The following is a 26,902-nucleotide window of genomic DNA, read 5'->3' on the forward strand; positions in this document are numbered from 1 at the left end:
AGCCTGGCCCACCTTCCTCCTGGCCAGCTGACCTGTGCCGGAACACGAATGCTTGCTTGGTCCTTCAAAATCACCCATATAACTCTATACACGCAGACAGCAGCTCTTAGAGCCACTTTATGTTGATTTCACAGAATCACAGCATGGCAGAGGCTGGAAGGGACCTCGGAGATCACCCAACCCCGCCTCCCTTCCTCTAGGCGAGCACTGCACCACCGCCGAGCGCCCACTCGTGTCCCTGCCTGCCAGGAGGCTGAGAGCCCCCGCACTTGTCCTCCCGGCTCTCGGCTGCAGCTGATAGCCGCATTCTCGCAGCAGCGTCTTCTGCCTTACAAGAGCAGCCTGCTGCACGCTGAGAGCGAGCAAAGCTCCCTCGGCCGCCCGTCCCCGGCTCAGAGAAAGCCCCTGCCCGCAGACGCGGGGCCGCCGCGGCCAGCCCTTACAGCCGCCGCAGACACCGGGCCAGAGCCTGCGCACACCCCCGGGAGGAGGGGCCGCAGGCGGGGCTCGCTGTGGCTGCGGCGGGCGGGACGGCGAACGGCGGGGCGGTACTGGGTCGCCTGCCCGCGGTGTGCCCCGCGGCTCCGCGGCGCTGCCCGTGCGGCAGAGCAGCCGCCGAAGCGAGCGGACAAGCGGCTCTGAGTGGGCTGCCCGCCGTGGGTCGGTGGCAGCGGCCGAGCGATGCCTCCTCTGCTGGTGCTGCCCTTCCTCCTCCTCTTCCTGCTCCCGGCTTCGAAGCTTTTGTTTTTCCCGGCCACCGCGATGGCAGGAAACTTACCAGAGGGACGGGCTCAGGCCGGGCTCGTTCTGCGCCGAGCTCCGCGGGGCACCGGCCACGCCGTGAGGTGAGGCGAGGCTCTGCGACTGGCACCGGGTCCGAGGGGCCAGGCTGCGGCTACCCGTGGTCCCAGGGGGTGGCAGGAGGGGACAGAGTTGCAGCAGCGGCCGCCGAGAGCCCCGCACGGCTGTGCCGGTTCCTGCAACCGTGGTCCCACGGCCAGGAGGACGCTCTAGCCCCGGAGGGTCCCGCAGGGGTCCTGCCGCGGCCCCCGGCAGTACAGCTGTGTCCGTGGGCCAGGCCGGTTCGGGGGCAGAGGAGGCTGCGTGGGCCCGGGCGCTCCCGCTGCGGGCGCCGTTGGCGGGCAGTAGCCCGCGGGGCGTTGCGGGGCTCCTCCGGCGGGGCGGCGGCGGCCGCGCTCCCTGCAGCTCCCCGCGTAACGCAGCCGTGGGGGCTGAGAGGGACGCCCCGGGAGGCTGGCTGCGCTGCCCCCTGCACCGAGTGCTCCTGATGTGGGGAGTCGTCCCTGGAGAAAACGTGGGGGTCTCGCCTGAAGAATCCTCATCGCTGTTCATCTGCTGCAGTCCGTGGCTTTTGTTGGGGTGTTCCACATGGTTCTCTGCACGCTTGATTTCTAAACGTCAGGCAGCACGGTGTAGCCTGACGTGTATGTAATGACAGAGCATGTCATGAAGTTTTCCTTGGACATCAGTAAAGACTTTCCCAAGCAAGCGGTGGATTTGCATACAGCTGACATGCCTGTCTGAAACGGTCAGGGCGGGGTGTTAGCAGACAAGTGAGAGCCGGGCCCAGGATTGCTGGTAGGCAAAACTGTTTATTCTTGCTGAAAACGTGAATGCTGAGCATTGGCAGAGGGTTTGCACAGCACATTTTCCATGGGACATCTGCACTGGAACATGAGAGCAGAGGCAGCAAAGGCACTGGTCACTCACCGGCATTTTTCAATAGGCTATTGCTAGATACCTGAAATTGTCAAGAGGCTGCAAAAAGCGCTGATCACACAGAGCAGCTGTGTGCTGTCGGGTGTCAGATGCATGTGCACTGTTGCTTTTGCAGTTACCTGTTGTGGAAGTGTATTTGCAAACAGTGCTAGAGCTGTGTTTCAGGATAACATAGTAGATTCACTAGTAATTATATTTTTAGTCTACAGAAGCAAATTTGGTAGTGACTAGTAACTATAATAACAATAATTTGTCAATAACTTTCATGTGAAATATTTGCTGCCAAATGCTCAGCCTGCAGAAACCCATCTCTTTATGGTATTTTGCATGACTCGGTTATTAAAGAATGTCTTTATTGCAGGAGCATATTTTAAACAGATAAAAAGTTATTATTGCTTTTTTTTAAAACTGAGAAAATAAATGAGACTGTGCATATTAGATCAGATACAAAGTCTGTCTGCTCAGAGGAAGCTGGAGGAGGAGCTCTGCTCATTTCTAATTTTTCTGTCTGCTGCAGGGTGTAGATGACTTGAAGCAGGCTGTGCTCCTGTGCTTCCTTACATGTGCCACTTTGAAAGTCTTCCTCTAAGTCATAGCAGGTGAAGCCTGGAGAGCGTTCAGCAGTCTGGAGTTCCCCCTCCAGGGAACAGTTCCTGGCATTGCTTGATTTACTGGTGTGGACACAGTCTCTTAGCAGTAGTCGGTAGCCTCTCTGAACTCTGCTCAGCCATAGATCTGATTTCCCTGCACCAGATCCCTGTCACTATAAAATGCTGCTTTTCACAGTCAAGTGCTTTGAACTGTCAAGGCTGTTCCCTTTTCCACTTGTGCTGGTGGGTGGAGGCTTGGTGACTTCCCCACCTGCCATAGGGGAAGGGTGAGCAGGATCAGGGAAAGGCTCCCATGGCTTGTTTTGCTTGTTTGGGAATGCACCCCTGGAGCAGAGCATGTCCATGGGCAGCCCCTGTGGTGGGTGTGCATACCCGTGGCCTACATTCTAATGCTGCTTTTCCGGTTACTTGTCTGTAGGTAGCAGGTTGGTCAGAGGAAATTTGTGGGTTTGTTTTTGGGTTTTTTTATGTGCTGAAGATTATTCTGGATATCTGGAGAGGTTATTAGCTTGTTAAAATTCCTAGGCTAGACATCTAAAATCGATCACTGTGGGCTCTGGCCATGTTGGATGCCTGTCTGGTCAGTGAGATGGTCACTGAAGCCATCTGATGCCGTTTCTGTGCTGTGGGTCTGTGTCTCACTTGGGCTCAGAGATGCAGTGCTGCACCTGCCTTGTACACTCTGCTTGCTCCTTGGCTGTCAGTGTCAGTAGTTCAGCTCAGTAATCTCTTAAATGGACTTCAGAGCCATTCTAAAGGATATTAGACTTGATTGTTACAAGTGAGGGAAGTGAGGCAAGGGGATGTGTGGCTGTCTAAAGAATTCTAATCTAGAATTCAGAACTAGAATCTCATGTGGGAAACTGATCTGCCAGGTGCACTGCCACTCATAGACCTGTCAAATACATTAATGTAGCCTTTTTTTCCTCCACGTATGCTGTCAGCCATCAGTTTACTAAACTGGCTACTATTGTAGTTTGAACTGAAATAGGGAAAGTGTTTATCTGCCTCATTTTTAGCTGAGAATAATGCTTAGATGCTTGCCTAAGCCCTCCAGATGTGATGGGAGTTAGTAAGTGCTTTTAGAGTACTGCACTGAACAGGTGGCTTGTCTCAGGCAACTTCCAGCAGATTTCAGCTGAAGGAAGCCTCAATATTAAGATTTGTATTTCATGAGAGATTTCAGCATGTGCTGAAAGGGGGAGAAGGGGGAGCTTTCCTCTCCTCCTGCCTCTGATGTGAAAGCACTGATGCAGTGACATGTTAATGCTTTTGCACATGTTGAAGTGTCTGAGGAGTCCCTCTGGTTTGAATGGCACTTGGAAGAATCTCTTGCATAACTGTGACATGATTTACCTCGGTCTAGATCTATAATTAAAAGCATGTTGTTAAGACCACATGAGCACAGAAATGTTTGGGAATGTAAAGCTATGAAGTGGTGATGATCCAGGCTTTGGCAGCTCTGCTTTATGCTATCCAGGATCTGATTTTTCTTTAGAACACTTAGGATCTCAGATTGGACAACCACAATTAATGCATGGTTATGAGTTTTGCATCTCTTCTTGGATTTTCTCCTCCTTGGACTTACCAAAGCAAGGTATGAATTGTTGATTAAATATGGTGACATGCAATAATGGTGGAGAAAAGCAAGCTTTTGAGTAGTTGCTCGCCTTGGTGAGCAATGGGCCTTCTAAAAGGAGCTGGATTCTGCATGGATAAGGAGTATTTAGTCTCGTAGCTAAAGTCTGTATCAGTGTTTAATTAAAGTTCTATAATTGATAGTTCTCAAGTCTTCAGAGTTTGACTTTCAAATCTTAATAGCATTTATTTTTAGGGTATGTCCTTTTCCCTTGTTGGTTTCCCACCCCCCCCTTTTGTTGATATCCTTAAAGCTGACTTCCAGGCATTGACATAGACAACACAGAAAAATAAACCTGTCCAGAAAGCCATTTACCCCACCTATGGCTCAGTGTCTCTCTGCTTTGTGTTGTGAGAGTCTGTGGCTGTCAGCTTCTAGGACAGCTCCATTCAGGCAAGGTTAATCCTTGCCAAGCACCTTTTGCAGTCCTTTCTTTTCTTGTCATTATTCAGTGTATGACCATGTTCCTTATGCACAGCACGTTCTGAGTGCTTGGTAATTGACTTCAGCGTGTTTCTGTGGTAGTGTTCATCTTCACAATGCCTTCCTTCTTCAGAAACAGTAAATTATCTTCCTTGTCTCACTATCTTGTGCAAGCTGTCTTCTCATTTTAAAAACAGGAAAAAGGGGAAAAAAGTGATAGAAATTAACACCCAAGAGGTTCAGTTTGGGTTCTTTGAGCACAAAAGGCAGACTGCAACAAAGCGGGAGAAAACCTATCATTTTAATGCAAATTGCAAAATAATAACCCTGCGTTTCTTATGCTTCCTTAGAACTTCAAAACCTGGTACTACTCAAAGTGGTCATTGCTACAGGTTTTCTCCATCAGTAGTGTAGTTCACAAATTTGTCCCTTTCAGAGGGCTGTACAAAGTTCATTTGGTATAAAGATAGAACAGGGAGCGTGGTGCCTTGTGAAAAACAGAGGTTGCGCTCTCTTGCCAAAGTGATCTGAAAGCAGGTGGGATGTGAGTTAGTTCAGTTCTTCAGTAGGTAATGCTCCACCAAGCCATGTGTTACTTGATTGTTTTGATTTCGACTGTCAGTTGTTGCTTCTGAGTTGTCTCTAGACTTGTTCTGCAGCCTTGCCTGATCTTTGTGGATGTGTTTATAAATGCAGGAGCATAAGGTGTGTGTGGTGTGTTGATTCGCGTGCCACTGGCTCTGCGTATACGTGCTCTTCCATACATGAACTCCAAAGTGTAGATAATGATTTCAAATTGTGTTTCTATCCAGATTTCCTGTCCTTAATCTTACTACCAAAATGATTTAAAGAAATAAAGTAAAAAAATCTTGTCATCGAAATCCCAACTTCCCCCATCTAGCCCAAGACCTGTCATGAAACACTGAAGGGAAGTGTGTGTCCTGTGTGCAGTTCTGTTCTCTGAAACACATACACCTGCAGGCTGCTGCCCCAGAGCTTTGTGTGCTTCTCTTGAGTGCTTTGGAGAAATTTGTGTTTAGCTTGGAGAGGAGCTGCCTGCTCTCCAGGGGAGCAGGAGGGTGTCCCTCATCTTGCTGTATTTCTGATTTGAGGGGTCCATGAACTCGTAGAAATGATTCCATCCTTCACCCTCCTGATTTCCTTCAGCACATCTGCTCAGGCTCCAAGTGTGTCACGATAAGGAGGTGACATTTGAAAGAAAGTTGGCAATATTTAATACTGACTCACAAAGGCATGATGGGGTATTTTTAACAGGGAGAGGCTGTATTATTCCTTACTGGCATCACAGCATCTGCCATGAGAAATTTCCATTGCCTTTGTTATGAGGATAGGGATGGGGCTCAGTGCATTTGCTGGCTAAAGTTAAGAGTCTTTCTCTCCCCACTCCCTTCATTTTTATAAGATAAGAAGGCAGGTTCCAAAAGCTGGAGATAACAAATCAAAGCATGAAATCTCAGGTGATAGCACTTCTGTTAAGTTGCTAAACCCAAATGAACTGGGATGAATTCATGCTTCAAGGTCCCCACAGATGATGGGCTTCACAAAGCATCTCTGTGGTACACTGCAAGCCGAGGAGCTGCAGGTGGAGCAGTCCCGGTGGGTTCTCTCGTTTCCCCTCGGCTTTCAAAGTCTGTCTCTGTTCCTGGGTGTGCATTTATCTGGATGATTTACTGGATTCTTCATTTCCTGGTGCCAGTAGAAATGAGTACAAATTAGGCTTTGATTGAGGGACAGACCACCTTTTTGGTGGTCTTCAAGATTTCAAACTTGAAAATGACGAGGGAGGTGAAAGATCTTGATTCACTTACAGTGTCTGTGGGCTTCTGGCAAGCTCCAGAGCACACTGAAGATCCCAGCATCCTGACTCCTGCAGCAGGCTGTTGTCAGCCCTAGACAGTGGTGGTACCTGCATCAGTGGTTCAGGCAGGACAGAAATGGGTCCAGAGGGCTGTGGTTCATGGACATTCTGCCATTGTCAGTGGTGGCAGAGGCCTGATGTTACCCAGCTTTATCTTCTCTTGGCTGCAGTACTGGGGGATTGCTGCTTGGTTTTCAGACTCTGAATTGACTTTCCTGAGTATTTTGAATTGGTGCAATTTATGCTCTTAGCAGTGTTGCTGTGGGGACTAGATTTGCATTTTACTTTGTGCAGATGGTATTTGTAGTGCTCGGTGCAAACCCCCAAAGAGTGAGTAGAAAGTGACTCCGCTTTGTAACGCGATCACCTTCCATCGTTCTGCTTTGGCTGCCGTCAGTGGCTTTGCATTCCAGCTCCGTCAGGTTACTTCTCTCGGAAAAGTCTTAAGAGAACAGATTGACCTTGTGCAATTCTGAAGGCTCCTTCAGCTGGGCATGGTGGAACAAAGATGAACGTTTTCATTTCTGAAACTCTTGCTGAAGATGAAATAGGAGATATCTGTGTCTGGGAGCCAGGACCCGGGTCTTCAGCCACTCTGCTTCCTGTCAGAGAGAGATGTTCTTGTAACGCCCAGGAGCTGAAAGTCTCAGCACTTGAATCGCTTGTTCAGGCTGCAGCAAGGAGTGTGCGAACATTATTGTCTTCCCAGATTCATCTTTAGCTCCCTGATCCTGACAACTGTGTGCAGTTTAAAATATAACTGTTCCTGAGCCTATTTCCGGTGTACTGGAGGATATGATTTGGGAATTTAGCTTTCTGCAGCCAGATGGATTATAGTGTTGCTAAGGAAACAGACTATAAATGAAGTGGCAGCTGAGTGTCCCTAGAACATCAGGCTGCTTGAAGCTGGTATTTTAAACTCATTTAGGTGGGCAGATAAATTGATGATGCCATGAGAAGTTGATTTCCTGCATTTTATGGTTGGTTAATGTTCATTGTTTTGTCCCTGTTTGTAAAAGGTACCTTAACTTCCCACTCAGACCACCTGATGTGTGGGTCACTGAACAAAACCTTACTGTTAAAATTAGAAAATGGACAAAGCTGTACTGTAAAACAGATCCAAAAATAATCATTAAAACTGCTGCTCAGTGCACAGATAATGGTGCAACAAAGATCTGGCAGTAGGATGGTCCTGCTGGAAAACTGTCAGAAGGAAGTAAGTTGAGATTCTTCTAAGTACATGGGAAAGAAGAGAGCCACTAGAGATCTGGGGAAGTTGCAGGTTCTGAACTTCACAGATAAGGTGGTTAGCATCTGCTATACCAGTGGGAGTTGTGAAGTTACTCAAAGTAAGGCAGTCATGGTTTTGATAGTTGCTCTGCCCAGGACCTTGGCTTTTTTTTCCTAGTGCTACTGCTGAAAATGTGTCAGGTTGCCAAGCCAAAGTTATTGACAGATACAGCAGGGTTTTTCCTTTTTTTTTTTTTTAATCCCACAGAGAAGGGCAAGCATAGCTGAGCCATCCTTGCTAACCATGCAGCTGCAAGGATAAAGACTTAGTTCTAAGTTCAGCCCAGAGGACAGACAGCAACCAGTGCTGTTGGTAAGCTGGACTGACTGAGCAAGGAGAAGGCAGGAAGAGGTCTGAGCAGCCTGAAATCTGCATCCCTCAGACATTTAGATGCTTATGGATAAGATGTGAATCCTCTGCTGTCATTTGCCTAGGTCTGCAGGGCAAGAGGTGAAGGAGCAAGCCTGTTTCATGTTTCCTCCAGGTTTGTCACTCAGCTGGATTTATTGCATTGCTCTGAACACTGTCAGTCTGCACATGGGTCAGGGCTGCCATCATCACTCATATGCAAAGCAATGGTGTACCCAGAACATTGCAGAGTATTTTTGAAGCCTCCAGCCTGGGAAACATTTTAAAGTTTAATGTTGTTTAAGATTGTAGTTCTGCTATTTCGGTGCTAGCAAGCGTTGGTATTAAATGGTGAGATTCTTATGCTCCACAAATGGAATAGGTGAGGATCCTTTTGGCTTGATGAAACCTAGATGTTTTAGTCCTGTGTAAGGCCTATCCCTTCTGCAAGGAAGGGGCATGTGAGCTGCCTTCTGAGAAGAAACAGCATCTTCTGCCTCTTCCATTAAAAATAGTTTTATTAAATGAAAAAACTTGAGTATTTCTGATCCTGGCCTGCCTTGAGTGTGAATATGTGACTAACTGCTTGTTTATTCTTTGGATAGGCTACTTGGGAAGGGAATGCTTTGTTGAACACAACAGCACAAGATAACTTCCGATTCCTGCTCTTTGTGGGAGCCTGTCTGCACTGGTATGTTTGTTTGGGTTGTTTTATTTGTCAAACTGTCATATATTGATGCATAATCCCAAGGCCACTTAAAATTGAGGAAACCAAGCATTTAGGAAGCTGCTTGCTCGTGATGTTAATAAGTAGGCAGCGACTAGGCATGTAGAGAGTATGTTTTCAGCAATACTTTCAAAGTTTACTCCTCAGTACTACAGCATTCAGTTAGCTTTTCAGCCTGGATATGGTTAAGAGGACCACTGAACTAGTGGGAAAGTTAGAAGTCAAGGAGAACACTATGACAGTACTAGAAATGAACCTAGAACTGCCTAAGTTCTTTCACATGATCAACAAATTGAAAATATATTTGTTCCCAAGAGCTGAGAAAATAGAATTATTCTTTACATTTTGCATATTTGTGGTTTAGAATAGTAATAATGATTCCCATGGCTGACATTTCGTGACAGTTAATGGCTTTCTAAATTAAGAACAGAAAGAAATGTCCTCAGGAGGGCAATTAGTTCTGCTTGGTGATCCAAAGTAGAGGTGGCTGTTTCCCACAATACTTTCATATGAAAATGGCCACAGTGGTGTTTATAGAGTAGCAAAAAAGGGAAATTTTCCTAAATTAAACTAATGCCTCATGTGACTAGTTTTATGGGTCATCTGCTCATGCAGTGTACTTGATTAGTTTCAATTTAGGGTATGTAAATAGATATTAAAACTGAACACTGCTAGTTCATTTCAGGGGGAACAATTAGGGGAGCCAGAACATTGTCCCTGCTGGTTTGTGCTCTGACTCACTCTGCACTGGTTGTAGCAGAGAGGATTCCATTGCAGCACACTCCTTGCCTCTGCTCCATGGCGCAGCAAACAGTGCTTGCCCACTGGCCCGTGCCAAGAAGGGAGGGTGTCCTGGGCTGCTTTGTTGAGCCCTGGGATGTCAGGAAGCACACTCTCAGTGTTTGCTCTCAACACACATGTTTTTTGTAAATGAGCCTATGGCCTTCTTGTTTGTTGGCAATTCCCATCCCTCCCCGCCCCCAGTATTTTACCTTTTAATGTTTAGGGGGTTTAATGCAAAAACTGTTTTTGATGAAGTTTTCCTCCACAATAAACCCATTGATAGCAGCTGTAAAGTGTGCAGAAGCTTCTCATTTGTGACTGCTTAAATCATCTCCAAGAAGCAGAACCCATGCACGAGGCATGCCCAGGTCTGGGTTTCTGCACCTTGGCAGCATTCAGTGTGTTTTGCTCTTACACAGAGCTGGTGGTGTGGCACTGCTGTGTGCCCTGCTGCCTCTGCTGCAGACACTGGTTCTGACTGGTGTTGGGCTGGCATGGGAGACAGAATCTTTTCCTTCTGGTTGAGCATGCTATCCAGATTTCAAACAACCCTTTTAGCTTCAAAAGCTGTTAAAAACAGAAGACACAGTTCTAGCAATAATTATATTTGATGAATGAAATCTGTGTGGTATTTAGCTTTAAGTGTGTACTTCATTGAAATAATTGTGTCTATTATGTTCCATAAATAGAAAGTTGCATATGAGTGAGAACCTTGCTTGAGAGAAAATGTGCATATCCAGAAATTCTCAGCACTTAAATGGAAAAAAACAAACAAAACAAAACAAAACACAAAGTGATTGTGTGAAGTTTTTTTGCATTTGAAAAGACCTGGTGAGAGTTTGTGTTCCAGAAGCGAGAATGCTGTGACAAAGAGCTCTGCCTTTCGGCCCAGCTCCTGAACCACCACTGAGCTTGCCTATTTAAGCCATCAAAGCATGGCTGTCTTTCACAGGCTGTGTGATTGCCATTCAGCACTGCCTTTGAAATTATAGGATCTGTCTTAAAAGAACAGTGAAGACTGAATGAAATTGCTGTGAAGTTACCTCCTTGGTCCCTCCCTTTCAGCTTATATTTCTATCCTCACGTAATTTTGGGGAAGTGGGAAGGGTAGGAAGTAGGATGGAGGTGCATGTTTAATAATCATGTGAATGCTCATGGTAGAAGCTCTTTAACTAGGAAAAAGACAAAGGAGAATGCCATGTGACTGTTGCAGAAGAGATGCTTTTGAATTGATTGACTGAGCTGCCAATCACTCTGAGGAGGGAGGATAGCCAGCAAAGGATATACCTGAGTTGCCTGCAAGTTACAGAAGTTTGACCCCAAAACACACTTGAGCATGCAGATGCAGCATGTGGTGTAGGGAGAGATTTCATACCTCAGGGTGATAAACAGAGTACTGAGAGGAGCACTGCCTGGAAACCATCAGGAAGCAACAAGCAGAGAAGCAGCACTCAGGAATTTCTTTCTACCCAAGATCCACAGCCTGCAGTCCCCTTATTAGGTGAGGCACTGAGCCCTTTGTCCTTCCTCAAATGGTGTGGCTGATGCCTTATGCACAGCCAAATGGCTAATGCTTGTGGCAGAACTTGAAGCACTTGGCTAGGTGCAGACAGCAGCCCACATGGGATCATTCACCTCCTCTTAACACTCCCCAGAAAAGCACACAAACTTTATACTGAGGGGAGAAAGCAGAAGACAGGAGGTAGCTGTTAGCGTAGACAGCTGGGATGGTGAGAGCTAAGAGCTCTGAACACTTGGCTAACATGATTATTGTCTGGGAGGGGGCTTTGCATTTACCTAATGACAGATTAGTTCCCTTTAGAACCTTGGTGGAAGAATCTTGTCAGAAACAATCAGAAATGCAAAAGTTACCTTAAGCTTAGTGCTTACAGAGCTCAAAAAGATACTGCACTGGGGATCTAATCTTGAATTTCTGCTCTTTTGCAGTCCCTGCAGAACACTACACCTTCCTTCCCTCTTCAGCGTTCCAGCCTTGTGGAGTCATAAACCTCAGTGGAACTTTGGGTGAGATTTTGCAGTTCATTACTAAAATCCTTGCCTGTTTGTCCTGGAAACCTGTGTTAACCTTTCTGCTGTTGGCTATGGATTTCATTCTAACAGATATGTTAAAGAAGATTAGTAAAGGAAAGGTTTATAGTGACCAAAGAAAGATGAGTTTTAGCTGCTGAGGGTGCACTCAGTCCTCTCATCCAAATAAAGGCATTAAAGAGAAGCTCGCTCTCCTGTGCTGCAGGGAGAAGGGGTGTAGTGGCTGAAGAAGAGTTGGTATCCTGCACCTTGATATGAGTCAGTCACTGAATGAACCAAATGGAGAGATGCTTTGATCCTGGGGACAAATTCTGTAGCAGTTAATGACAGGTTAGGATGTTTTGCCTATATCTCCTGAGGCATCCCCTGCTGATGCCTGACATGGAACCCAGGTTGTGGAGGCTAGCTCAGACTGGTAGGCTTTGCAGTGCTTACCAAACAGCAGAGAGGTGATACTGACTCTACAGCAGCTATTTGCAAATGCTACTGAAGTTTCCAGGCAATTTCAGAGCAAAATCATGACATATGTTTAGCAGTTACGAGTCTTCAGTATGGATACTGTCCCTGCCCACAGAACTAGATGATCTTTAAGGTCCCTTCCAACCCAGATAACTCTATGGTCTTCTACTGGTTTGATTTATTCACTCTTAATCAATAAAGTTTGTTTTCAAACAAAAAAGTTTTCTGGTCCCAGTTATAGTAGGAAACAGCCTGGAGAGTGAGAATGTTGTCCAGTATTGGCAAGGCTACAGAGGCAGGATCCACATGAAACAGCCCCACCAAAAGTATGAGACTTGTGTAACTGGTGCTGAAGTAGTTTGAGTTGACCTGAAGTGTAACTATGTGTCAAGAACCCTTTTTCCATTACGGAAAGCGTGGCACTGATTTGGTTCCCATTGGGTTCAGAGAAGCTTTGTTTCGTTAAAGTTTTTCTTCTTTTTCAGATGGAAACGCTGACGTGAATTTAAGAACTTTGATGCTGTCAGAGGTTGAATTTTGATTTGTTAAATAACCAGGAATAGCATACTGCCTGAACAAGATGAAATGCCTTGAAGACCTTTGGTTCTGCTTTCCTTTCTCCTGAAGCAATGGTTTTCTCCCCGGTGTTGACGCTGGCCCACTCTGGGACCTCCAATGTTACTTTTATTGTTTATGAAAATGCCTATACGAATTTTACCACTCCCCAGTCCCTGCTTCGTAGTGGCACAACACCGCCACTGAGATACGTGCTCACCACTGAGGGAGGTGCTTTGCTGGTGAACACCACAGCTGTCCTGCCATCGCAAGAGGTTTTCAGGAGCTTGAGTTTGCCCCTCCAGATCATTCTTTCTGCTGCTATGATATTTATCCTGTTGGTTTCCTTCCTCGGTAACTTTGTTGTCTGCCTCATGGTCTACCAGAAGGCAGCGATGCGATCTGCAATTAACATCCTCTTGGCAAGCCTGGCTTTTGCAGACATGCTGCTGGCAGTGCTGAACATGCCTTTTGCTCTGGTAACAATCATTACCACTCGGTGGATTTTTGGGGATATATTCTGCAGAGTCTCTGCCATGTTCTTCTGGCTTTTTGTCATAGAGGGGGTAGCCATTCTGCTTATTATTAGTATCGACCGATTCCTTATCATAGTTCAGAGGCAAGATAAGCTGAACCCTTGCCGTGCAAAGGTCCTCATCGTGATTTCCTGGGCGGCGTCTTTCGTCGTTGCTTTTCCTTTGTCAGTAGGGAATCCGAACCTGCAGATCCCCTCCAGAGCACCTCAGTGTGTTTTTGGCTACTCCCCAAGCCCAGGGTACCGAGCCTATGTGATAGTTATCTTGCTGATTTCTTTTTTCATCCCTTTCCTGGTGATGCTCTACTCTTTCATGGGCATACTTAACACTGTCCGCCACAATGCGGTTCGTATCCATAGCCACCCCGACAGCATATGCCTCAGCCAGGCCAGCAAACTTGGTCTTATGAGCTTACAGAGACCTTTTCAGATGAATATTGATATGAGCTTTAAAACTCGTGCCTTCACAACCATCCTGATTTTGTTCCTTGTCTTCATAGTCTGCTGGGCACCCTTCACCACTTACAGCCTTATTGCCACATTCAACAGCCACTTCTACTACAAGCACAACTTTTTTGAGATAAGCACTTGGCTCCTTTGGCTCTGCTACCTCAAGTCTGCACTGAACCCACTGATTTACTACTGGAGGATTAAGAAGTTCCACGATGCATGCTTGGACCTGATGCCCAAATACTTCAAGTTCCTGCCGCAGCTCCCTGGCCACACGAGGCGGCGCATCCGGCCCAGCGCCATCTACGTGTGTGGGGAGCACCGGTCGGTGGTGTGAGGCTGCCCTTGCCGCACAGGGGCTGTTGCTATTCCGGGGTTGTTTGGGTTTAGTCTTTAGGTTAACTTTGGGTTTATTTAATATGGCTTCTTCCCTGTGGCCGTATCTTACAACTTGATTACGTTTTCCAGTACTCTGTGCAATGCTGGGAGGGAAGATAGAGGGAGGGCAAGCGGCTGGTTCTAGCTGGGTTTACTGCCAGAAGATAATGTAAACAAAACAACAAATGTTACCTCTAGGATTCCACGGAAATCCATTCTTTTAAAGGAAAACTACACATATAACATTCTGCCAGGTTTATGCTTACTAGGCCTGCAATTGCATCTAATTGTAGGGACTTTTTATGCTGCTAAGATACAGGATATTGAGTTGGTGTCATTTTTCTGGAAATGTTGCTGCTGTCTGCCAATATATTGGAGCCAAAAAGTCTCATTAGATTACTTCTATTTAATTTTAACAGTATTTCAGAGGTTCTCATGGTGACACTAGAAAACTATTCCCGCCCCCCCCCTTAATTTCCAGTAATATTTTGTGCACTTTACAAAATTTGCTATGAAATGTGTTTATGGGAATATTTGGTTCTGAAATGAAGGGGTATTATTATTGTTATCACTATTTGTTACGTTGGTGGATTTCACAGGATGTGAGGGGTTGGAAGGGACCTCAGGAGATCATCAAGTCCAACCCCCCTGCCAGAGCAGGACCATAGAATCCAGCACAGGTCACACAGGTATGCATCCAGATGGGTCTTGAAAGTCTCCAGAGAAGGAGATTCCACAGCCTCTCTGGGCAGCCTGTTCAGTGGAAGCCCCACGTAAGATCTAGGAGGGTAGTGTAGGTTGGTCTAGCTGCACATACAGTCAGAGATCTGCTGGGTTTCTAGCAACTGATCAAAAGTTAGCATTGACTACTTGGTTACCAGGGGAGTTGGAAGGCAAAGATGGAGGGATGAGAGGGAGATCAAGCAAGGAAAAGACATCTCAAAGTTTAGGCTGACACAAGATTTAGAAAAATAGGTGAACATCATCATGTGGGAAGGGATGGCTGTGGCTGACCCTTTCAGCTGTTGCAAGCTGTCCATACTGAGGAGATGCCTGAAAACCTGCCTAAAGTTTAACTGTGGGCCTGCAGCATGTTGCTGTGAGGCTGTTTGTGCTGGGAGCTGAGTGAGGCTGAGTTCTCCAAGCTGCTCAAGCCATGCTGTCAGCCCTTCTCTGGGGTGGCATGAGGAGCAGGATAAATCGGCAAACAAATAGCACATGAGTCATAGCTGAGGCTGGGACTTGGTCTGCATAGTAATGACTGGGGAAAAAATCCCCACCTTGCTTGTTTTCCAGTGTAAGTATTAGAGGAAACTGTAAGCTGATAATAACAAGTAAGAGGTAGCCATCAGAGCTTGTCTGAGATGTAAGCTGAATCCTCCTTTTCCTCCAATTCTACTTTACATTGATTTTTCATTGCCCTTTTTCCTCTGTAGTGCCCACAGACTCCAGGGCTTACTCTGCTGTTCTCCTCTGTTAGGTATCAGCTGCTCTCCTTGAAATGCCAAACCACCTCTCTGATTGCCAGGCTGTCTCAATGTCTGCCTGGAAAGCAGAAAACCCTGTACTGAGTATAGCAGTCCAGACTCAAGGTATTTTATTTCTTTTATTCAGCTAAATATTTAACTGTGAGGTAAGTAAAATTAAGACTTGGGTTTGGGCTTTGAAATGAGATCCCCAGTTACCCTGAGGCTGGGGAGGAGCACCTGCAGAATTTGTGTGTCCTTGCTCCTTGGGGCTGTCTGTGACCAAGCCAAGGAAAATTGGCATACAACAAACTTGACATCCAGGGCTAAGGTTTGAGCTTCTTTTGCTTCTATCTCTTTCATTACCCCAAAGCATGGGGACCTATTTTTTGCTGTCCACACTGTACAGAGCTTTTCTTTTGTGAGGGAAGTGCCCTGTTCTGTGTGGATGTCCAGGGACTGCTTGCTTCCTGAGGCCAGCCAAACAGCCACACTCTGGATTTTATTTAGGTCTTCAGTGAAGACCTCTGTTCTTCTCATCGACAGTTATCAGTAAAAGTGTTGGCAATACTTAGGAGTAATAGAGAAACCACTTTGAATAGATTTAATGTTTTTAAAAGCTGCTAGCTGGCTTTGTGGGTTGCTTGTACAGGCACCCAGGCAGCAGTGATGCTATTGATGTCCTTCTCAACTCCAGTGACTGTGATCTAGATTATTCTGATCAGAATGAGAGGCAGTAAAGGAGTTCTGTTGCAGAGCAGAGTGTTTTGGTGTCTTTTCAGAACAGCTTTTATTTCTCAATCACATTTGAATTGACAGTGGAAGGTTAGGACCTGGTTAGCATAGATTTTCTGTTTCAGAGCTGTCATGCCTGTTGATCTCTGGGAGCAGCAAAACTGTGCTTAGAGCTAATGTAGCAGAGTGAAGCATGCACTGTCTGAGCTGACAGGAACAGGTGTTTTTGCTGTCTTCCAGAGCTATCAAGTCAGAAGTGTAGATGAATGCTGTAAAACACAGTAATTCAGGAAGGAAAGGAGATGAGTAATAGAGAGTGAGTGGAGCTACCTCTGCGGGGGGAGGGAAGTATTTTGTGGGGATTTCATAATCTCCAGTAAGTGCTGGGTGAAGTAGAGATTCCAGACATTAAGGAAAGTTAATTTGTCTTGATAACTGACTGTTTGTTTACCCTGACTGTAACAGGGTTTCCACTGCTCCTGCTGATACTTGGAGAAGAGAAACCCAGATTCAGAAGTCATCTACCTAGTGCTACAGCATTGACATTGACCAGGTTATAGAGGTCATCAGAGCATGCAGTGAACAAAAAGGTGTTCAGAAGAGAAGCAAGGTAGCACAGAAGTGTCCTGGGGTGGGGGGATGTGTTTACAGGGCCATTGTATCTGACATACTGTCTTTAGAGCAGTGCCTTGACCATTACAGCTGAAAGCCCAGGACCACGTTGAAGGCCACTAAACTGCTCAGTCTTTGGGTGATCCTGCAAAGATTCAGCATAACCTTGCTGGCATTTGGAGTGCTGAAACACACATGGCGGCAGGATTCGGGCTACTGAGGCATTTTAGTGGGCTTGGCCAAGACCAAGGACTCTGAACACCAATGTTGATCCTTCTCTGTTCTGATGGGGAGTTACAATTTGCTCCTTCTCAAGAAATGCTACTCATTACTCAGCTCTCTTCCCTCATATCACATTGTCAGAAATATTTGGTATGGAGGATCTGAAAGGAATGTATTTTGAGTTGCAGTTTAATTTGTTCTGTCCAAGCATGCCGCTTACATAAGTCTCATTTGTACAAATCTATTGCTAAGACTATTATTTTGTACTCAAAGTTGTGTATTTTTGACATTTCTTATTGCTCATGCAAAAATATTTATGTATATAGAGAAGAAAATTGTTTTGCTGCTTCTTGCATTCTGTTACCATGTTTTTCACTTGTGTGCTTAATGCTTTCCTATTTTCTTGGGCATTTGCATAAACAACTGCAAGATTTCAGTGGTCTTTCTGCAGCTGTTGAAGGTTTTTAACTCTCACTTCCTTTAACAGTGCCCTCCTTGAAAGAGATTTTGGTTTATTTTTGTGTGAAAAATAAAAATCCAGAGCACAACTTTGTTGTGGTTGGAAAGATGGAGAATTTGAGCCCAGTTTTCCAGGAGCCACTACTTTGCCATGATGAACTGGTTTGATGTTCTTTTTGAGGAGCAGTCACTTCCTGGTGTCAAGAAATGTTGAATTCCTGTTTTGAAACAAGCTGTTAAGTAGAATGGCATTGTCTTTCCTGTACATGTTGCACCTGTGAAAATACCTGAAAAGAACAACAAATAAACATGAGCATTCTCCAGAAGTGCAGCAGGTCTGCAGGATTTCTTTGTGCATTCACAGTTTCTTGGGTTTAGTGCCCAACTTCATAGTTTCCAACACTTTACCTGTATATTAAATTACAAAGGTTATTTGCCTGATTTGGAATGGTTTCTCTTAAGTCAAAATGTTTCTCATGCAAAGAATTTACAGAATGCTCCTTTCTGAGGTGTCAGTGTACCTGAAACAAATGCAGTAATACCCAACAAAAGAGAGAGAGAGCCTAAAAAGGAAATAGCTTTCCTACAACTACTGCCTGTGCTATGTTTTAGCTGGGCCTGAGCAATTCACATGATCGTGTGCAATAAACAAAACAGCAGTGGAGCTGCATGGTGTGATTCATTTCAGTGCCAGACACTGACCTTCGTGATTCAAATGCTGCATGCTTGTGTGCAAGGGGTTGTTCCTCATGTTAGTAGAATGAAAAATGGTCAGCATCTTGGCTCTTTCAGAGGCATTTTTCAGCTTGCTAATGATTTGGCAGAAATTCTCTGGGAGTAATGTTTTTAAATGATACAGAGACACTTTCTGAAGTCTGAATCTGCCTACAGTCTTCGTGATTTCTGATAACTGCCCTGCAAAAAGAATTGTGCAGTTTAGAACTGGATTTCCTTCCTCTGGTGCCTCTTTTAGACGAGAGGCAGAAAATACCTGCAGGTACAACCATGGTGTGGATTTTCTCCTGCTCAAGTCTAATTCATCAGAAGGAACTGGACCAGTCTCCTTTCATGTCAGAGCATCTACACCAAGACTTAGCCTTGTTCATCTAGAATACGTTACCTTTGCACTTTCAATTACTTGGTCTCTGATTTCTCATGTTTCAGTGTAGAGCAGGCTTGATCAAGTCACTTCTGAAACTACCCAGCCAGTTCCTGTGATTTTTAAGAGACTAAATGTGAAGTAAGAATGAAGCCTAGAGACTCACTTGAGGCAGCCTGACTGCAGCTTACTAATTTGAGCAAGTGGGAGGCCTGAAAGAAGTCCTCTAAGTGCCAGGCTGATTTCAGTTTGTGTCTGGGGGTTACCTGATGTGAAAGGCAGCAGCAAGTCCCTGAGTGCAGGTGGGAGCTGAGGCTCCAGCTGGGTTTGTTTCTGGGCACCAGAATCTCACACGTTCTCTGCAGCTCTTCTGGTACCTGTCTGGTCCTTACCCCCTCTCCCTTAGCATGTTGCAGGAGTTCTTTTAACTAAAGTAGATCTTCAAGGAAAGAAAATAATTAAAAAACCATTTTATATTTGAGATTTTTTTTTAATTTGTGCTTTTGTTGGGACAGTAATTAGTCCAGGTGAGTTATATGAGACAGAAGACCAGGCTATATGACTGCAGTAATTCTTCCCAGCTTTGTTCTGTAGGAGAGGTTAATGCCACTTTGATAAGACCTCACTTTATTGGTGCCATTGTCAAGGTGAGCCTGGGTATTGGTAGAGAGAAACTCTCAACCTAATTTAAGGAGTGTGAAGAAATGGCCCTTTTGAGAGCCGTTGTAATGCACCTTAGGCCAGCACTAGTGCTGCGTGGCTCCGGAAGGCTGGCTCTGCTAACCAGCTCCCTCGAAGGAATTCATTAGCTTAAGACCCGTGACTAATGAAAGATGTTTTGTTCTTTCGAAGCTCAAGCTAATTTCCGTGAAGGTTACTATTACCAAGCAACAGGTTCTGTGGAGTGTCTCAAGGGGCTGACACCACAGTCCCTCCACAAGTGAAAGACAGGGTACCATGTACAGGGCCTGGTTTGCAGCCTCCTTTCTTGAAATCTGCTGTTTGACCAATGTGGGAGCAAGAGATCAGCACATACCTTGTCACCATCATATCACTGTGAACATAAAGCAGGGTTCAGCCTCTGCTCAGATGCAGAAATGCACCACAGCTTAACCAAGGGAAAACGTTTGACCTAACTTTCAGCATCAATGAGTTAGGCATCTAACTTCAGCTACCCCTCTGTGCCCCCTGGGTACCTCCAGGTGGTGAATCATCTCTTCTAGCCATTTTCTTTCTTTCATTCTCTGCAAGTATATTTTTAATACCTTCAGCAAGACAGCCTTTCAGTTCCACCTACAGAGAGTCATCCTCACAGTCTGGGACCTAAATATAGTAACAACAGAGGCTGTGACGAGGCGCAGAGCGTGACTGCTGCAGCGGTCACAGTGATGGTCTGTGGGACTGCAGAGCAGTCTGGGTTACTCTAACCCAGTGCTGTGTTAATAGACAGAAGGAGGGCTGTCAAATGTCATGTGTTGTTATTTCCATCAGGTCTGTGGGCAAGGCAAGATGAGTTTCTAAGAGCTCTTTCCAAGCTCTAACAATGCTGATTGGTGTTTCTGTCCCAGGCTCACCAGAAGGGTTGTCTGCAAGGGATGTCCGGGGTTGTTCTTTGTTGAGTAGAGGTGGAAATGTGGGGTCACTGAGCAGGCAGGAGCTTCCCCCTGGATGAAGGTGCTCAGGGGCTAACCTTTCCTAGCCTTTGCAAGAACTGGTAAGCGTGTTTGAAAAGTGCTGGAGCTGCCAAGGGCTCATTTGTTTGCAAACCACTTGTGCATAAGGAGGTGGTTTGTGACCTAATCGGAGAACCAGATATGAAAGAAACTCCCTTTTTCGTGTGTGTCTCTGTATCCAGCAGGTTGTGGCACTGTGCAATGCTCTTCTGAACTGCGATACCTTAAAGCAGTTTGCCCAGCGGCTGAAGAGTGGAGAGAGTCTTTACGCAGATCTGCCCAGCAGGGACCCAAGCACAGGGAGATCAGGAGCACTGCTCTCATCAGAAGTACTGGGTAGGGCCCCAGGAAAGTTCTCTGCTCTCTGAGAACTGCACCCAGGAAACAGATTTTGTTGGGTGTCAAACCCAAAGTGAGCACATTCTGGTCCAAGCAGCTGTCACTGGGTTGCACTTCTGAGCAGAAACTGGCACCATGGCTTCTGTCTGGGTGGGTGCTGGAGATGAGCAGATGGCTGCTTTTTGCCTGTTTCATCTTGAGCTCAGAATGACACCCTGGTGACTGGTTTGACTACAGCAGGTCCTGTATCTGGAAGGCTCAGAAACCAAAGATGCTAGATCAGTGCTCTCTAACTTGTAAGCTGGTTTGGTTTGCCTCTTGATGGCTGAACTATTCTGCTTTACATGCAACTCTAAATTTAGTTGGTTTTAGTACTTTTAAAGGACTAATACTGCTTGAGGCCGTGGGCAATGTCTGGTATTTAGCTGGAGTGATTTGTCTCTCTCAGGTTAGACTGCATCCCCCAGGTGAAAGCCAGACTGGTACCAGCACACCAATCAAATAGGAAGCAGTTGTGCTCTCCTAAAAATTGGTGGGGTTTGTGTTGGTTTTGGTATTTTACTAGCAAGTGAGAGTGCAGAACTTTCCAAGGCAGGCGTGAGAAAAGAAATGCTGCTGTCATAGGGAAATAGTAAGTGCAACTTGCAGGAGGGCTGAGCAGCTGTTCAAGTGGATGACACTTTTCTCTCTTCAGATCATTACAGGCAAGAGATTTCCACTGCCTTGCTTCTTTATTAGGGAGCTGTCTTATAATAATACAAATTACTAACAAGATAAAACTATACAAATTCTCAGCCTGGTATCGATTTTCCTTAAAACTGTAACTTTCCTTGAAAGTAACCCAGTGTGGCTGCCATCAGGTTTTAATGATCTCTGTGACTGCAATCTTTTATGCTAACATCCTGGAGGTAGCATTTACTGCTTGGTTTCCTGGCTTGCCAGCACAGTCTCTGCGCACACTTTGTGTCAAAGTGTCAGACAGATGATGCGATGCAAATTGTGCACAAACTCCGAGGTTACAAGATTAGCTAACCTCTGCTCTTGATATTTTGACCTTCCCCGTGTCATGCTCTCAAGAGGTTACCTGCCTTGTTAGACCTGGCAGTGATGGGGTGACAGCATCACTGACACAGAGGTGGTGAAAAGGATCTGCTTATTTTAGCTGCCTAACTAGTTTTTCTCTTGAGGTCCATCTGTATCCAGTGGCTCAGAAATCTGGTTTAGGTGCACCACAGTGCCCTTCCATTCCAGCAAGTGCATAAAGGCAGTGCTGAATCACAGTCTGAGATCTAAGTGGGTGGAAAATGCATTTCATTACACTGCAGCCCAAATTCTTCAATTTCCTTTCACTTGCTGGGAAGCTCGATTGCTTTGCTATTCTGGCAGTGGGATTAGACATAAGCCTTAAAAGCCTTCTTTCCTTGAAAGGGCCACCAAGGGTTTCTTGGCTTTCCCTCTGGTCTCCACTGGCTTTAAACACAGCCGTTCACCTCCAGCTTGCTTCATTTCAGTGTAAAGCCTGGCACAGGTGAATTCCATCTGGCTCTTCCTGTCACCAGCACTGGTTTCCCTGCCCACACTTCTCCCATGGGTTGTATGCATCACCTCTCCAACACCTCTTGCATATAACTCTGCCTACTCTTGCTGGCTGTTTGACCACCCTCCCTGAGAAGCAGGAGACAGTGCCTTGTGGCAAGAAGCCACCCAGGTGCTTATCTGAATTTCCTCTGGGCTGTGCTGAGAGTCAGAGGCATATGCCCATGGGCTCCTTCACCCAGTCTCCAACCCAGTCTTTTCTACTTCCTTCTGTTCCTCACCTTCCTGCAAAATGAGAGCAGGTGAAATTGCCAGTGCTGTGCAGTGAGTCCAGAGGTAACATGTGAATCACTTCCTGTTATGTCTACTGGTGGCTGCTTCGTCCCCATCCAATCAGCAAATCATTTACATCTCATTTCGGGAGGTAGAGCAGAGCTGTAGTCAGAGGGACATCTTTCTTGGACAGTGTTTTGCAGACAAGATCCTCTAAAAATCCCTGGGTGATTCCTTTTTGGAAATGCCCTGTGGCACTTTCTGTGGACATCTTATTTAAGAACCAGCTTGACCCAGAAAGGTCAGCATGGTGGAGATCCCTGTGAGTGTGACTTTTGGCAGTCTGGAGTGGCTCTGGAGGCTTTAACAACAGTGCCAAAAGTCCTGTAGAGAAAATTAATCTCTCGCAGAGCCAGGTTGCTGCAGAAAATAAACCAGGGACTTCAGTGAAGTGCCTTTAGCAGTTGCAACTAACCTGACTCCCTTCCTCTCTCCTGCCTTCCTGGCTGTGCACTTGGCCCAAATTAATTTCTGATGTCTGGAAGTCCACACCAGCATCACATCTCTTGTGTGGTTGAGCAGGTGGCAGGAGGTAAGATCATGAAGGATTTTGTTCAAGATAGCACTACAGAGAGGCTACAAAATTGGGCAGACAGCTTATACCATTTTAACTTGGTACAGTTACAGTGAAAAGGAGAAATATAGGTCCCATTTGGCATTGCTGGTCTTAGGGAGGAAGATTGAGCAAGTCAGGGAGTATGTGGCAGGACAAGAAGTGGTTGTACCAGCAAGAATACATATGACCTTCAGTTGTGCCTCCAAGCTTCTGTTTCACAGAAATCTCTAATTGCTTTGGGTTTGTAGAATGATGAGCTACAGATAGACAAAAAGGCATCGGAGGGAAATCATTCAGTGGGCAAGGGAGAGCAGCCTGCTCTCCTCAGCTTTCTTCCATCTGCTGGTCTCCACTGAGAAGCTGAAAAGGCAATGGCTGGGGATCCTGCTCTGCTGGCAATCCACACTGGTTATTTGATTCACTTTACAGAACCACGGAATCAACCAGGTTGGAAGAGACCTCCAAGATCATCAAGTCCAACTGATCACCCAACCCTAATTAATCAACCAGACCATGGCACTAAGTGCCTCTTCCAGGCTTTTCTTAAACACCTCTGGGGACATTGACCCCACCACCTCTGTGGGCAGCCCATTCCAAAGGGCAATCTCTCTTTCTGTGAAGAACTTCTAAGATCAAGCCTAAACTTCCCCCTGCACAGCTTGAGACTGTGTCCTCTTGTTCCGGTGCTGGTTGCCTGGGAGAGGCCAACCCCCACCTGGCTACAGCCTCCCTTCAGGGAGTTGCAGAGAGCAATGAGGTCTCCTCTGAGCCTCCTCTTCTCCAGGCTAAGCAACCCCAGCTCCCTCAGCCTCTCCTCCCAGGGCTGTGCTCAAGGCCTCTCCCCAGCTTTTTTGCCCTTCTCTTGACACCTTCCAGCAGCTCAACATCTTTCCTAAACTGAGGAGCCCAGAACTGGACACAGGACTCAAGGTGTGGCCTAACCAGTACTGAGCACAGGGGAGAATGACCTCCCTGCTCCTGCTGGCCACACTATTCCTGATCCAGGCCAGGATGCCACCAACCTGATCTCCTTCTATGCCCCAGCACTGATCCCTGGGGGACACCACTAGTGCCTGGCCTCCAGCTGGATGTGGCACCATTCATCACCACTCTCTGGGCTCAGCCCTCCAACCAGTTCCTAACCCATCTCAGAGTGCTGCTGTCCAAGCCATGGGCTGACAGCTTGGCCAGGAATTTGCTGTGGGGTACGGTGTTGAAGGCCTTGCTGCAGTCCAGGCAGACTACATCCACAGCCTGCCCCACATCCACCAGGCAGTCACCTGGGCATAGAAGGAGATCAGGTTGGTCAGGCAGGATCTGCCCTTCCTAAACCCATGCTGGCCATCCTTCAGGTGCACAGTGATTGCCCCCAGGATGATCTGCTCTACAGTCTTGCCTGTCACTGAGGTAAGGCTGACAGGCCTGGAATTCCCTGGTTCCTCCTTCCATCCCTTCCTGTGGATAGGCATGACATTGGCAGCTTCCAGCCATCCTGGTTGGGTGGTCTATAACAGACTCCAACCAGGATGTCAGCCTTGTTGGCCTTCCCTCTAATCTTCACCCGCAAGCACTCAACCTGATTGTCCTTAATCTCTAGTTCCATGGTGTCTAGTGCCTCCCTGATGTACAGGGCCACCCAACTCAATGGTATAGAAGGTCTTTTCCAGCCTTAATGATGCTGTGATTCTACAGGGCTGCTTTTCCCACTCATTCCCAGTTATGCTTACTTCAGCCTCCAATACAGTCGGCTCTTGAGATCTTCCCCTACTCAAATTTGGATCTGATGCCCATGTACTAGGACCAGAGAACCACTCATGGTAGAGCAGTGCAGCTCTCCTGCTGGAAGAACTCTCTCTTCTCTTTACTGTTCTTTGTAACTCATGTACTTGTGCCTGGAGAACAAAGGGTTTCCATCTCATACTCAGATTGTCTCCACACTCACACAGGAGAGGCCACAGGGTTCCTTGTGGCATGGACTGTTCCTGTTCAGTTGTAGGAGAGTTCAACTCTGCTACCTAAACCCACTGGCTCCTCTTAAGCCCAGCAGTGTCCTGGCTTCACACAGCCTGCCCTCCCCCCCCAGGATGGGCAGGAAAACAAGCCCAAAAAAACCCTCCAGGTTGAGATGAAGAGTTTACTGAGATAATAGCTATACAATTACCTTAGCAGAAGGTGTGTGGGGTGTTTTTGTTTATTGAACTTAATATTGGCCCATCAAAGTCATGTTTGGGTTTGCCAATAAATCATCTACTGCCCAAGAGAAGTGGAACATCTGAAAGAAGCCATGTTAAGCACCTAGCCATCACTAAAAGTCAATAATTCATATTTGAATATTAACACTGGTTTCACAGTCTGCCTCTTTTCCACCCCACCCACCCCAATTTCCCCCTTTTCCCCCTCTTCCCCCTCAAACCCACAGCACCTGGGCTCTGCTGCAGTCTCCTCCCACTCCAGGTGTGGACACTTTGCCCTCCCCACCCACTCCCCTATTTAATCCCCACCAGGAAGGGCAGCAGCCCTAAGCTGAGCCCCTCGGGGCTGAGGATCCTCCTCTGATCTCAGGTGAGTGCCCACAGTGCACACTGGGTGATGGTGGTGGTGACTACAAAGGCCGGGGGGCCTGGTGGCCCCCCGGTTGTTAGGGCTAGTATTGATGACTCCCCCAATCCCCTCCACGGGTGCTGGCTGGGGCTGAGCTCCTCTGTGTGGTATCTTGGCTGCTTGAGGGTCTTGCCCCTGGCTCTGGGATGGCTGCAGTAATGGAGCAGGAGCTGTTTAGGCAGGGGGGAGATGGGTCCCAGGGCCATTCCTGGTGCTGCCGCCTCTCTGAGGGGCGGTCTGGAGCTGGCTCCCTCACGTTTGTATCTTGTGCAGTAACCACAGCAATACCCAGCTCATGCCTAGTTTAAAAAAAAAGAGACTAGAAAACTGCTTTACTGCAGAGTCAACACCACTATGCTTAAGCTTACAGCAGCATCACAACTGCAACACTATCCGTAGCCCTGGCTCTGTGGTTTGTCACAGCTCTTTATGTGAAGGACCATGCCCTGAGCTCCCTCCAGCCTCTTTTCCATCCATAAAACCACATCCTTTGACTTCAGCCTAGAGGAGAGAGGACTGAGGGGAGACAATAGCAGCCCAAACCAGCTTGGGATGAACCTCATCTTCCAGCAGGAGCTGGCTTTATTATTTCAAGGCTATTTCAGCCTTCACAACCATTTGTTTCCTCCTAATGCCTTAGTTTTCAAAGCATGCTCTAACCTCACAGTGTAAATTTAAAGGCTATCCAAATTTAGATAACTTTAAGCTGCAGCAGGGGAGGAGAATGAAGCAGCAGCTATCAGTCCGTGCTGGATTTGGTAGCTTGGAGTGGAAGAAATCATGAGGGTGTTTAAAGCAGTCAGCAAGGGGCTGTATTGAGAAGAATGCCTGTAATGGTTACAGATGTGCTGTCCGTGTACTGTTGTATGTGATTCAGCCAGATGCACCACCTGGGGCATTTTGTTTGTTATTTTTTACAGCTTGCAACTGTCCTTTGTGTCAGAGAAATCCACATATTTATTTCTCCTGAGGACCTCTAATACCAAGTTGAAGTAAACCAGGCTGATGTGACTTCCAGCTTTCTCTGTCATAGCTACAGCACAACCCCCTCACGCCTGTTAAAGACAGCCTTCCTCTCCAGAGGACACCTCATCTCCTGGATTCATACTCTTCAGAACTGAAATCAGAACAGGAGCAAACATTAGCCTCATTTTTACTTAAAATGTGAAAAATAAACTAACTATTTCAGGCTTTTCCTCAGAAAGTGAAAATGGATGTGTTTTGAAATAAACGGTGGTGTCCTGTGAAAGGAATCAATGATAAGAAGCAAGGAGTCAGAAATGATTTTATTTTCATGTTTGAGATACAAAATGATTAAAAATTCTCCATCTGGGAATTCTCAAGTTCTGCAATATTTTACAGTCATCTAAGAAGTATGGGATGAAAATCCATGACAAACTTCAC

The 26,902-nt window shown here is 46.5% G+C and overlaps 1 protein-coding gene across 2 annotated transcripts; it reads left to right on the top strand.

Annotated features, from left to right (window-relative positions):
• Window positions 1-631: 631 nt before the first annotated feature.
• Window positions 632-17,080, top strand: GPR63 (G protein-coupled receptor 63). Of its 2 annotated transcripts, XM_054174057.1 has the most exons (4): window positions 632-845; window positions 8,537-8,622; window positions 11,389-11,466; window positions 12,435-17,080. In XM_054174057.1, the coding sequence occupies exon 4, from the start codon at window positions 12,579-12,581 to the stop codon at window positions 13,824-13,826; it is 1,248 nt and encodes a 415-aa protein (XP_054030032.1). In that variant the 5' UTR covers window positions 632-845; window positions 8,537-8,622; window positions 11,389-11,466; window positions 12,435-12,578; the 3' UTR covers window positions 13,827-17,080. The 2 variants fall into 2 exon arrangements, with proteins under 2 accessions (XP_054030032.1, XP_054030033.1); XM_054174058.1 differs by lacking the exon at window positions 8,537-8,622.
• Window positions 17,081-26,902: the final 9,822 nt, after the last annotated feature.

Source organism: Dryobates pubescens, chromosome 28 (genome assembly GCF_014839835.1).
Source record: "Dryobates pubescens isolate bDryPub1 chromosome 28, bDryPub1.pri, whole genome shotgun sequence".
Taxonomy (NCBI): Eukaryota; Metazoa; Chordata; class Aves; order Piciformes; family Picidae; genus Dryobates; species Dryobates pubescens.

What these genes read in the sequence shown, in the direction of transcription:
- GPR63 (XM_054174057.1), top strand. Translation starts at nt 12,579, where the DNA reads ATGGTTTTCTCCCCGGTGTTGACGCTGGCCCACTCTGGGACCTCCAAT.